Below are 12,505 nucleotides of genomic sequence, written 5' to 3' on the forward strand. Positions count from 1 at the left end.
CATAATGTAGTCTCGCGTGGCCAGACCGCTATTTCTCCGTCACGGCGCTTATCGATTAGAGATTATAAGCGCCTACTCTGAAATAGGATTATAATCTCTAATCGATAAGCGCCGTGACGGAGAAATAGCGGTCTGGCCACGCGAGACTATGCATAATGGACAAGTCACAACAATATACCAGGGTTATATAGCACACACAAAGTTATATTATCAGTTTCTTGTTCCAATTTCTAATACTTGGAGACAACTAGATTCGCACTCTGTCTTGTTTCTAGCTTGAGAACAGCCTCCAGCGACCACAATGGCCTTTCCTTCAACTAAGCCCACAATGGGGTAAGCTCTAGGGGTGGGCATGGATCCTACTATCCTCCAACTAGTTGTTGCCACATCATACATGGTGATGTCACCAACTGCCGAATAACTATTGTCATGATTACCTCCTAATACGATTGGTGTACAACAATTAGAGAGCGCTGAGGACCGGTACACTAGGAGTTTAGCTAGCTCATGATCAGCCCACTTCACTGCGACACTTCCTGCACACAATATGTCACGTATCGCTACTACAAATGCCTTGTTGCTACGTGAATGCTTATGATCAGCATACCCTAATATGAACAAGTTACTATCAGAACATGTAGTGGAGATGTTCCACATGGGACAAGGTAGTTTAGTAGCTACTCCAATCCACACCATCTCCTTTGTGTTTAACACTTCAATATCATCCAGGACAGTATCACCAGTTGTCATGCCGCCCATTACTATCACATGCTGGCCATGTGCTATGACACTCGGTCGACTTCTTGGCTTTGCCATGTTTGGATATTTGTGAACCCAGTTGTTTAGTTCCTCACTGAACACACTGACCTGGTCAGACTGCTCACGAGACTGACAATTACGACCACCAAATATCACCAGTGCTTCCTCAATGTTCTCACCTACAGCTAAGTAATGGTCAGGTTTTGGTAGCTTGCTCCATGAGTCATTGTTAACATCATAAACAAACACAAGAGATTTAGCCTCTTCCTTAGAACTAGATGCTCCAACAATGTATAACTTGTACCCAATAACAACAGCAGTTGTACAGTAGAGTGGCACAGGAAGGACAGCAGCTGTTCTCCAGTTAATCTCACAACTTCCACTACATAATGCTGGTAATATAAGAGGAGTGTCCTGAATGTAGGGCCAAACATTTGATAACAACACAAATTACTCTACACCTGTTATTACCTTTCTGAAAACACTATCAAACTTTCCTCTGACCTTGTCATTAAACTGTGATTGTTTCAGATCAACCATAGCTTGATTTACATCCGTCTCGTGATCAGGCTCCTACATATGACAAAATTCATGTTACCACACACACGGTAATACCAAGGGAAAGGAGGACTTATTACTAACACTTTTGGTAAACAAACTCTTACAATTGCTCGATGATGCTCCTCCTCTATTCTCTGCTGCCAAGTTATTGGGTTGAGACTGGCATAAGGGGAACACTGAACACACTTCTCCTTTATGCCCAGCACTACCTTGGAAACATCTTCAATATTAGGTCTGTTGGTTGGAGTATTGTCTAAACATCTAATCACTAACTGTTTTAGTTCATGTGTTTCTTCACCAGTCATCTTGTTCAGATACTTTTGACGTCTTTCTATCTCAGACACTACTTGGTTATTATTTACCCTGCTAGATGGATTGGGCCATTCTTGGGTGATAACGTGTAGTACAATACAAGCAAAAGAGAACACATCCAGTGGTGTTCCATATACAGGGTTGTCATCCTGAGATTCTGGCGGCATGAAAATAGCAGTTCCAGGAGTCTCTGTAAGTAGTCCCTGAGACAAGTCAATTGCCTTAGCTACTCCAAGATCACCAATCTTTGCCACAAGATGTACAGTTAATAAGATATTGTTTGATGACAGGTCACGGTGAACAATAGGTGGATTATTGCTGTGAAGGTATCTCAACCCCAGTGTTATGTCATGTAGAATGGACATCTTGATGTGCAATGGAATGTCACTGTATCCCTCTATTAGTGAGGTCAGGTTATTGTGCATCTTCTCCATCACCATCACAGGTAGGTCACACTGGGGAGGACTGTACAGACCCAGAAACTGTACAATGTTAGGGTGACGTGCCTTACTAGCGTGTAAGCATTCATCTCGAAATAAGTTTATTATTCTGTCCGCTTTATTAATGACCTTGTGAATCTCTTTGGCAGCGCAAACAGTCCCGCGATAATTCACCTCGTACACTTTCCCATACGAGCCACAACCTATTTCATCACCAGTCTCCACTACCCCAGTTAAGAACAGTCCTTCATCAATTTCTGTACTTGTCTTTGTGTCGCTTGCCATTTCAAGCGGGAAATTCCCTACTCCTTAACAAACGCATGCGCACAACCACATTCACCCAGAAACCATTCGATTGTGGTAACGTGTTCCACTTAACGACCTCACCAGTTATTGAAATGGAGTATTAGCTCGCCCTACCCCTAGCTCAGGTATTATAATGTTAAGTGTAGAATATATGGCTTGTCGTTGTGTGCATAGTTTAGGTGGGTGGGGCGTTTGTTGTTCCCCCCGTAAAGTGCAGCAAAAACTGCTGTTTACTGCTCTCCTGTTGTGTGTTCGTTTAGTCAGGTAACATTGACGTGCTGTGTGGAAAAATGGGACAAAACTTGTCAGAACCGGTCACAGAGAAGGACACCTCTCTGACAGAGAACAGCCAGTACAAAGTAGGCTGTTCTTCTATGCAGGGATGGAGAAATGGTATCCTTTGTCAACATAGACCCCAGAACAACAATGTAATGCACCTATCAATATACTACTATGGTAAGGGCTAATTAGGTGGGACTTACAGAGAGATAATATTATGTGGATTACAGAGCCTAACCCCCTAGTATTATCAGGCTTAAATAGACCTAGAACTGTCTTTTTGTAATGGGAAACTGGGTGTTGAAATCCCTCTGGCAAGTCTGTTGGAAATCCCCCATCTTGTAGTGGGTCTTTTGATTGTATGGAGTAATGGTATCCCTCTTGTGTCAAGCTAGCTAGTTCCTTAAGTGTTGACAGAAATGGAGGACTCCCATACCTGTCTGTTGGAGCTGACTGAAGATAAGAGTGCTGCGTATTTTGCTGTATTTGATGGCCATGGAGGTCATGATGTGGCTAAGGTGGCCAGCCATGATCTACACAAAATGATTGTTACCGACAAGTCATATAGTGAGTGCACTGAGTGGCTATTGTAACATTGTTTATCCCTGTTAGATGTGTTTACATGCACAAACATGTGTACGTAATGGGTACTGAGCACAATACAGTTGCACACTTACTGCACTCACGCCACACACATACTGGCAAGTGAATACGCAAATACCTTCTTTACTACACTACCTACCAAATGAAGCTCTATCACGTGCTACAGACAAACACAATATAGTACACTCATGTGCCTGTGCGTTCACTATGTGCATGCCATGCACACACACACACTCACGCACGCACACACACACACACACACACACCACTATAGTGTCTTATCATCTATCTTTAACATTTAGTGGTATATTATATATATAAAGTTTTGACACCTGTATAATTTTTTTGTTCACTGTATATTGTATGGGTTTGGTATATTATCTCATCCGTGCTACAGGGAAGCAAAGGATTGAGGAAGCCATAATAAATGGGTATCTTTCCTTTGATCAGGAACTACTGACTAGTAAGTATTGTACTACTACCATATGTTACAGGGTGTCATGAACTTGTCATGATTAATAATTTTCGTGGATTTGTATGGTAAAAACGATTATGTTTTATCATAATAATTTTAAGCAGGGAGAGATGAATTTAGCTGCCAATCCACTAAAATTACAAAAAAAAATCCCTCAAAAAAGATACATGGTATATCTCTTGAGAAGTCTTATAATTGTAACTACCATGATTACTTGCCACACCCTCAATCTTGAGTGGTGCCAAAACTGATTTTAAAAATAAGGACTTAAACATCATTTGTGACCCAGTCTGAGAAAACCGGTCTTATCGCCCATGTCAGCAAATTGGATTTTTCACCCAGGTCACACAGCTACATGAATAAACTATCTAATACCACATTTAAAATCAGCTAGACTTGAGTGGTCTGGTTTTGCTGGCTGCTTTTCCCAAGCCCAGTGGCGATCCGTACGTGTGGTGTGGGGCCTTAATGGAGCTCTGGTCAGCTTGGGAATGACTGTGTGTGGCTGTACAGCTCTGTGGTGTTGAATAAGTACCTCTGCTGTGAGCTTCCTTTCATTTTAGCCAGTTGTGAGACCTCATTGGCTCAAAACTTGACCTAATTCATCTCTTGGCCTTCCTATTCAATTTTTGAACACCATCTTGCCCACCTTCCAGGGCCCCCGCCTCCCACCCAATTTGCAGCACGCCTGGTACAGTCAACCTCGGTTTAAAAACTATCTAAAATGGCGGGAAACTTAGTTGTTGGCTACCTGCACAGTGGATGGTCTGTAAGGTAAGGAATTGGTGTAAAACGTGTGAAAATTTGGTACACATAGCTTCAACCATTGGCGAGCTACAACACACTAAATACAACACACCGGTATTTCTCGATACTTTTAAATAGGCGATAAGCCCGGTTTTGTCAGACTGGGTCACATTTCTTGTACCAAGTAGTAGTGAACAAGTTTGAATAGTTGCTGCATCAATATTTTGAACTAAGTTAATAAATTCTACAGTATTTAACCAAGTGAATTCAATATTTACAATTCATCCCTTGTACCATATTGTTTATTAGTAGCACTAGGGGCCCTACAGAAGCCCGTAAAGAAAGAAGTGAGAAACGTACTACAACTATATTAAAATTCCATATAAGTACATACTACAGTGATTGAGGAATGTACATTTGCTAATAAGCAGTAATGAGAATTTTCAAAGATCACTTCCTTTGTGACCCACAATGAAACAGATTGTAATTTATGTCCCTAAACCTCTGTATGCACACTACATGGATCACACAGTATAGTGGATCACACAGTATAGTGGATCACACAGTATAGTGGATCACACAGTATAGTGGATCACACAGTATAGTGGATCACACAGTATAGTGGATCACACAGTATAGTGGATCACACACAGGCCACACACAATAATGACATGTTTCTAGTCGTACTATTTCACCAGGTGATATCAGGGCTTTGTATTACATTTAACACTGCAGTGCATGTGGTGATGCTTAACCAAACATAAAATTTAAGCTTTTTCATACCAGGAACGGGTCCTTGCAAGTGCAACAAACATTTCCATAATTATGTATTAAGATTTTGACTATTGTAACATCTAATTTCTTTTCATGACCAAACATGAGACCAGAAACTTAATACACTGAAACCTTCATAGTTTGATACTCAATAATAATTGTAGTGAGAATGTGTTCATAAAAAGCTTTTTGATTGACAGTGTCAGATTATAGGAGGTATTCTGAATTGCAGAAGTATTGGATTAAAAGAGTTAACATTGTTATTACATGACTTTATCACCTCACTTCATCTTGTAGAGAACCAACACAAACAGTCGGGGTCAACAGCTATCAGTATCCTCATTAAGGACAACAAGATATATTGTGTAAGTGTTTGTGGTGGGCTATTAATGAGGTAGTGAAAGTATTGTTACTAGGGAAATGTAGGGGATTCCCGAGCCATTGCGTCAGTTGCTGGAGATGTGCAAGTTTTATCTCATGATCACAAGCCAAATGTTTATGGTGAGTGTGTTTGTCCCTATGTAATGTGTCTGTCTGTATGTATGTAGCGTTGTGTGCGTGCATGCGTGTGTGTGCGTGCGTGCGTGCGTGCATATATAGCATAGCATAACACATTATGTAACACATACAGTTTATAGTTTATCATGTGTCACTACACAGGTGAACACAGTCGGATTATCAGTGCTGGTGGTTGGGTGGAGTTCAACAGAGTGAACGGTGAGTAGCATCACGTGATCACAATGCCACACCCCTTTACATATACAGAAAGATCCCATGACATCAGTTGTTATTTGTACAATAGTGGTTTAGATAATTTCTTATCTGCTAATATTCTAAATATCAATTCAGGTGGGCATTTATTATATAGATTACTGCATTATTAGGTAGCTCACATGACTTCTACTCCAGCTGGTTAACTAATTTGAAAGTTGCATAATAGCTACATTCTGTCACCTAACCATTGATTTGATATTGTAAAAATTCTATTTAAAAGAAATAGTCCTCAGACTTTACCTTTTACTCATTTTCAGTGCTTGAATAATTTGCTTGTTTTGTTCATAACTATTCAAATAGTAAAACTGCTATTTTGTTTCATATATCCCAGCCTAGTGGTATAGCGATTCTATCAAACCCTTTAGCTGATGAGAAGTATAAATTTTACAGTGAAAGATCCGAATCCCAGTTCCTTTAGAACATCCCTAGGCTTAGTAGGTTATGGAGGGTCAAGTCACCATCTGGTATGGGAGTTTGTCTGCATGTAACAGTTTTACTGTCAAGATTGTGATTTCCTATGCCAACAAATTTGCTGATCCCTAATAGGATAACTCATGATCCTTCACAAGTATATATGGTGCTAGAAATACAGATCAGAGATTGGTCAAACTTTTTGAAAAGCAGAGGTAATTTGTAATGGCTACTTCACGTAAACGTACAGCACATTGGCCTGATTTTGGTTGGCTAAACCTTAAAATTAGCCAATGACTGACTACTATTTTTACCAATGAATGCAGTGTACATTTGTGAGTAGTGAATGTTATCTATTTGAGTGTTATTTAGTAGACAGTGTATATGACGTTGTTACAGGTAACCTAGCACTATCCCGGGCCCTGGGAGACTTTGTGTACAAGAGAGATTCTCACCGACCACAAGATCAACAGATTGTGATTGGTACTGTATCGTGTGATCCTGTATGTGATGTCATCATTGTTGTCCATAGCTAAACCTGATGTGATATCTACTCCATTAACCATTGACCATGAGTTTGTGGTGTTAGCTTGTGATGGTAAGTGTGTGTAGTGTGTGTGTGTGCGTGCGTGCGTGCGTGCGTGCGTGCGTGCGTGCGTGCGTGCGTGCGTGCGTGCGTGCGTGCGTGTGTGTGTGCATTGTCACCCAGGAGGATTTGCCCATACTGTCTTGACACCTAAGTAGTACACAGGTAGCCAGTGCTCGGCAGGCATACTGTCATGTGTACATGAAAGTCTTTCACTATTTGCTTTTGTGTATGTGTATACGTGTATACAGTATGCATGCGTGTTGTGTTGGGCTTGGTAGCACAGCACTTGTTAGTGTTGTTATTGGCAATACCATGTCCCTGACTGTGTGGTGGAGGCATGGAGTAGTGCTGCACAATATGTTTAGTTAAACCACGTATCGGTCTTTTTGATACCATCTAATTTCTCAACACCACAATACCGTGGATTTTTAAAAACAGTCTTTAAAGGTTCACTATTTGTATGAAAACTGTACATGTGAAAGGATATGGACTGGTATACAATAGTATACTGCAGTAAGCTTGCTAATACGATTTGTGTCTTGAATAAAAATGAAACTGTACTTTCATATCTGGTATCTAAGGCATACTGATAATATAGTTATACCACAATATCAAGGAACAATACTGTACCGTCTATGAAATTTCTAAACTCTTCAGCACTAGCATGGGTTCATTGGGGGCAATTACGTAAGAATAGTAATTGATTCTGATGACAATTACTTTCCTTTCTTTGATTAAAATTGTGTGTTAAGTAATCTGATTACGATCATGATTAGAATGTGTACATGTATGTGCAATACAGTACTATGCTCATGTAAGTTATCAATCTTTATAATTTGTAGATATGTAAGTATACAATGTTCATCTCGATATAGTTATAGCACCACACATTCTCTGGTGTATCAAATGAATATATTTATTCATGAAAGTAATTAATGCTTTTTCAATGTATTTAATTACAATTATGATTACATTAACTTTGGAAACTTTACGATCACTTATCATAATTGATTATGATTATGCAGGAAAGACTGGTCTTGTAAGCCAATGACAGGCCATTACATCATGTAATTTGACCAAGAAAATAACCATGGTCCTAGTGGTCTGCCGAAAATTTGCTCACCTGGCCTAAGTGTTAATTAGAATGAGTCGACAAGGTTTCTACGCTATTTAGAGACCCAAGGACGATGTGGGTGAGGCTACCCACAAACTTAATTACTGAGGCCACAGGCCAACAATAGATGAATTTCATAATAAGGAATTTTAAACCTTGCCCCTAGCAACCTGAATTTTACATTATTTTGTAGTTGTGAATGTCAAAAGTAACGTTTCCAATTTTTACATTGTAAAAGGATGGCATATATAGGTCATGAGATATGACATTTTAAAGTTTGCAGTTTTCCCATACATTATCTATGGTAGGGGGTAACAGTTGCCCCTTCTGGGCAATCACATGGATAATGTATGGGAAAACCACAAATTTCAAAATATCATATCATGATCTATATACTCTAACGGTTTAAAATTTGGAGAGGTTAATTGTGAGATCCACACCTACAAATAATGTTAAATTGAGAAATGACTTTATATGAATTTGTCATTTTCCACACATTATTTATGTGATTGCCCAGAAAGGGCAACTGTTGCCCCCTCTCATAGATAATGTATGGAAAATAACAAACTTAAAATGTTGTATCTCATGGCCTATACATGCTATCCTTTTAAAATTTGGAAATGTTAATATAGACATTTACCCCTACAAATGTTGTAAAATTCAGGTTGCCAGGGGCAACTTTTGTATTATAGAATGACGCTTGTCTTGTCCAGAAAGTAAGCTATAAAGAAGCAAACTGTGGGTGTTAGAACCGAGATTTATCCTTCAAGTTTATTGTGTCAGCACCACACCGTGCCGGACATTGATCATCCTGAACACCTAGGCTATCTGAATGCTAATGATGCCTGTCAGAAAGTAAGCTAACGGAAAGAACATTTGGTTTTTGGCTTTGCTGATTTTCGTGCTGATTTTCGTTTGATGAATGTAGTAAACAACACCACAAGTTACTAACTATTTAGTAACCCCACCACAGGCTTCTATTGGGTTTAGTAACCTCAGACATTAAAGGAAATATTGCGTAAAATTTTCTAAATGAAGTAAATGGATTGCTTAGCATCCCCTGAGTAGCCCCAGTGAGGAATTTAGGGCTATTAGCATAGTCAAGGGTGGAGTGGAGGAGACACCTTTATTTAAGGGGGTCTTCTGGCTTGGTGATGCCATGGCCTAGCTGTAAGTCAGACCAAAAGAAAAGGTCACTACCTGCTGGCAATAGTTTCCCTCCACAAACTATATCTCCTTATTTATAACAGCTTGCTACACTGTTCCTACTATGATTGCTCTATTAGAGTATCTTGAATTCCTGTGGGGAAGCCATATAAGTACATCATCCATTACAGCCGTTTCTGAAACTTGTAATGGAGCCAAACAGTACGTGTCTGTTGTTGACACCTTTGCTTTTACCACTAATCATCGGGTTGGCTGAAATGTTAACTCTGTTGAGAAAAAATCCACTTTTAATTTTTAGCTGTTTTTTAGGATTCGGCTCAACTTGTACATACTATAGGCTCTCCATCACAGCTATAGATAATTTTAGGGGGCCACCATAATTTTTTTCACAGGAGCTACAGCCCCCTTGCCCTCCCTTCTCCGCTGCTCCTGAGTATGGTTGATTCCTGACTCCTCCAAAATCAGTATATAATATCAAGGTTCATATAATATCAAGGTTCACTTCCAAGGGTTTTGTAAGCATGTTTTAATGTTGTAAACATGTTTGCAGCTCATCCCTGCTTTTCTTGCTCATATCAAGCGTGCGTGCGTACGTGCATACATGCGTGTGTGTGTGTGTGTGTGTGTGTGTGTGTGTGTGTGTGTGTGTGTGTGTGTGTGTGTGTGTGTGTGTGTGTGTGTGTGTGTGTGTGTGTGTGTGTGTGTGTGTGAGAGTGACAAGTTCATGTATACATAGTGTGCCATTGTGGGTAAGTTGTCATACACTGTTACAGGTATATGGGATGTGATGACAAATGAAGAGGTGGTGGAGTTTGTTAGGAGTGCCATTGCAGATGGAATGTTACCAGACACTGTTAGTTCTGTTAGGGTGTATGTTCTATTAGAGTATTTTGACTGTCAACAGATTTGTGAACAACTGATGACTCGCTGTCTAGCCCCTGACTGTCGTATGGGTGGAGTAGGCTGTGACAACATGACTGTGATTGTGGTGTGTCTACTACAGGGGGGTAATTATGACGAACTGTGTGCTAGATGTAGATGCCGTTCAGTAGCTGGGAACAGTAGCAGAAGTTTGGCTGACAGCTCCAGTAACAACAAATTGAATAGAACTATAGAGACCAGTGAAGAAGATGGTGATGAGTGGTATGACTGTTGTGAGGATGAACCTCCAGCATCAAGTAATGGACATGTAGAAATAGAAGTCATTAACATGACCACACAAGAAGCAATTAAAGTTACTCAAGAATCAGACACAGTGGAAGAGCAAACACTGGTTGATGATGATGTCACTGATGAGAACACACATGTACCAGGTCATGATGCTACTCAGTATCATAATAGTCACAATGGTACTACTGACTGTAGTGGTGTCCAGCCTTGTGATGATGTGGCACAGAATAGTAGTAGTGGCCCTGCTGTTAGCTTATCTACCACTGTATAATAATTTATAACGAGATGTGTTTATGTGTGTCATATGTACTATATGTGTATTTGTGAACTTGTTCACATGATAACCTGTGAGGTTTGTGTGTGGGTGGTCACATAATTATGGCAAATGCACACACACACACACACACACACACACACACACACACACACACACACACACACACACACACACACACACACACACACACACACACACACACACACACACACACACACACACACACACACACACACACACACAAAACAGTAGTAGTAGTGTGGTCTGTTTAGTATCACAGGTTGTAGCTGGAGAGTTATAAACACTTAGGAATGATGAAGGTGTTGTGTTGGCTTGAGAGATATTAGCAAGATTTTGAGAGGTGATGATCAGTTAGTAGGTGTAATGTCATTGTAGTTTGGGTGAGTTGGAAAGTGTAATCTCCTATCTTGAGCAGTATGTGGAAGCGAGTGAGAAGGCTGGTTTTATTTGCAGTGTTACGTTCAAAGCGATTCTCTTTGCTCTTTTAGGCTTATCACATGACGTCACGAAGTACAACTGTAAGAAACTTATTGCCAGGTGTAGGATCAACTGGCTAAAGCTTGTACAGGTATATATACCCCTCTAGGCCTATTACTGCCTAGCTGGTAATAGTGACCATTATTGTACTCCATGTGGCATTTGATTTTTGATGTAGTTCAATTCCATCGTTTGGTGCATGACAATTACAGCCATATTTTTGAAAACAAAATTTTGTCCTTGAATCATCTCCCTAAGTTATCTTCAAAGTAAGCATATGATTTTCATGTGAAGCCAAAGCTTATACTCCACTCCAAAGTTGTGATTGTTTGTATGAGTCACACTTAGTTAAATTATGCTGTGTATGAGGTTGATTTTAATTATTATAGTTTCTCATCCCTCCATGTGCCCACATCACTATATTTACCATCTCAAGGATTTGTACCGCTGGTGGCTGAGTGCAGCCATCCAGCACTTTTAAAGTTGGTAACTAGACTAAGAAAATTGCATTTTGGGTCATTTTAGTTAGCTAATTCAGACATCCATGCAGTTTATTTATTTAAAAGCTTTACAGTTGATAAAAATAAAATAAAAATCTATATCCTCCCACACTGCTATTTTGGATGAGAAACGTTTATATGGCCCCTTAGAATGCTGCAATATGGCAGGCATACATTCCTTCAGTATAGTGGAATGTTGATCATGGTATAGGTTGGTCTATTTCCCATGCACATGCAGAGATCTATTACATTTGTTCTTGATAAATATATAGATGGTCTGACAGTGGCAACATGCATCTACTGTATACAGCCTTCACTGGTAGCTCAAGTCAGTGGTAACAAATATACCATTGGTAATAAAAGTATCAGAATTGAACCATGGGCCATCTGAGCACTGCACCATGCATGCATGTCCCTCCATGCATGCAAGAAGGATACCTTTACTGTCTGGCAGTATTTATATTTATGGTGTAGGATGTAGTAGCAACGAAGGTGAGAATGAATATTAATAAGCTTTGATAAACTACTGTACAACACTATAAGCTAACTATACAAAGGCGAACATAAGTATTTATAAGTACAGAATACGTGATACATACATGCATGCATACATACATACATACAGAAATCTTATAAGTTCATTATGATGTCAGTCACTACATTGTCAACAACTTTTAACTGCATGTGCATTTGGTTGGCTCTCTGCATGCATATTTATGGATTTCATCACAGCTGCACTATGTAGCTGT

At 39.7% G+C, this 12,505-nt stretch overlaps 2 protein-coding genes across 2 annotated transcripts; one reads left to right on the forward strand and one right to left on the reverse strand.

The window, feature by feature from the left end:
• Positions 1–153: 153 nt before the first annotated feature.
• On the reverse strand, positions 154–2,397 carry LOC136237608 (uncharacterized). Its single transcript, XM_066027815.1, has 3 exons — positions 1,425–2,397; positions 1,231–1,332; positions 154–1,173 (listed from the first exon to the last, which is right to left on the reverse strand). Exons 1-3 carry the CDS (start codon positions 2,355–2,357, stop codon positions 211–213), a joined length of 1,998 nt encoding a protein of 665 aa, XP_065883887.1. The 5' UTR covers positions 2,358–2,397; the 3' UTR covers positions 154–210.
• Positions 2,376–10,830, forward strand: LOC136237609 (probable protein phosphatase 2C T23F11.1). The gene is made up of 11 exons (XM_066027816.1): positions 2,376–2,503; positions 2,639–2,771; positions 3,075–3,224; positions 3,658–3,723; positions 5,554–5,621; positions 5,673–5,757; positions 5,917–5,973; positions 6,841–6,924; positions 6,974–7,039; positions 10,085–10,164; positions 10,216–10,830. The coding sequence occupies exons 2-11, from the start codon at positions 2,669–2,671 to the stop codon at positions 10,750–10,752; spliced, it is 1,296 nt and encodes a 431-aa protein (XP_065883888.1). The 5' UTR covers positions 2,376–2,503; positions 2,639–2,668; the 3' UTR covers positions 10,753–10,830.
• Positions 10,831–12,505: the final 1,675 nt, after the last annotated feature.

The sequence above is a fragment of the Dysidea avara genome, chromosome 11, assembly GCF_963678975.1.
Source record: "Dysidea avara chromosome 11, odDysAvar1.4, whole genome shotgun sequence".
Taxonomy (NCBI): Eukaryota; Metazoa; Porifera; class Demospongiae; order Dictyoceratida; family Dysideidae; genus Dysidea; species Dysidea avara.

Coding starts and splice junctions, on each gene's coding strand:
- LOC136237609 (XM_066027816.1), top strand. CDS start 2,669: ATGGGACAAAACTTGTCAGAACCGGTCACAGAGAAGGACACCTCTCTG. Junction 6,925..6,973: donor AGATCAACAGATTGTGATTG/GTACTGTATCGT, acceptor TGTTGTCCATAG/CTAAACCTGATGTGATATCT. Junction 10,165..10,215: donor ATGGAATGTTACCAGACACT/GTTAGTTCTGTT, acceptor GACTGTCAACAG/ATTTGTGAACAACTGATGAC.
- LOC136237608 (XM_066027815.1), bottom strand. CDS start 2,357: ATGGCAAGCGACACAAAGACAAGTACAGAAATTGATGAAGGACTGTTC. Junction 1,333..1,424: donor AGGAGCATCATCGAGCAATT/GTAAGAGTTTGT, acceptor TGTCATATGTAG/GAGCCTGATCACGAGACGGA. Junction 1,174..1,230: donor TTGATAGTGTTTTCAGAAAG/GTAATAACAGGT, acceptor CCCTACATTCAG/GACACTCCTCTTATATTACC.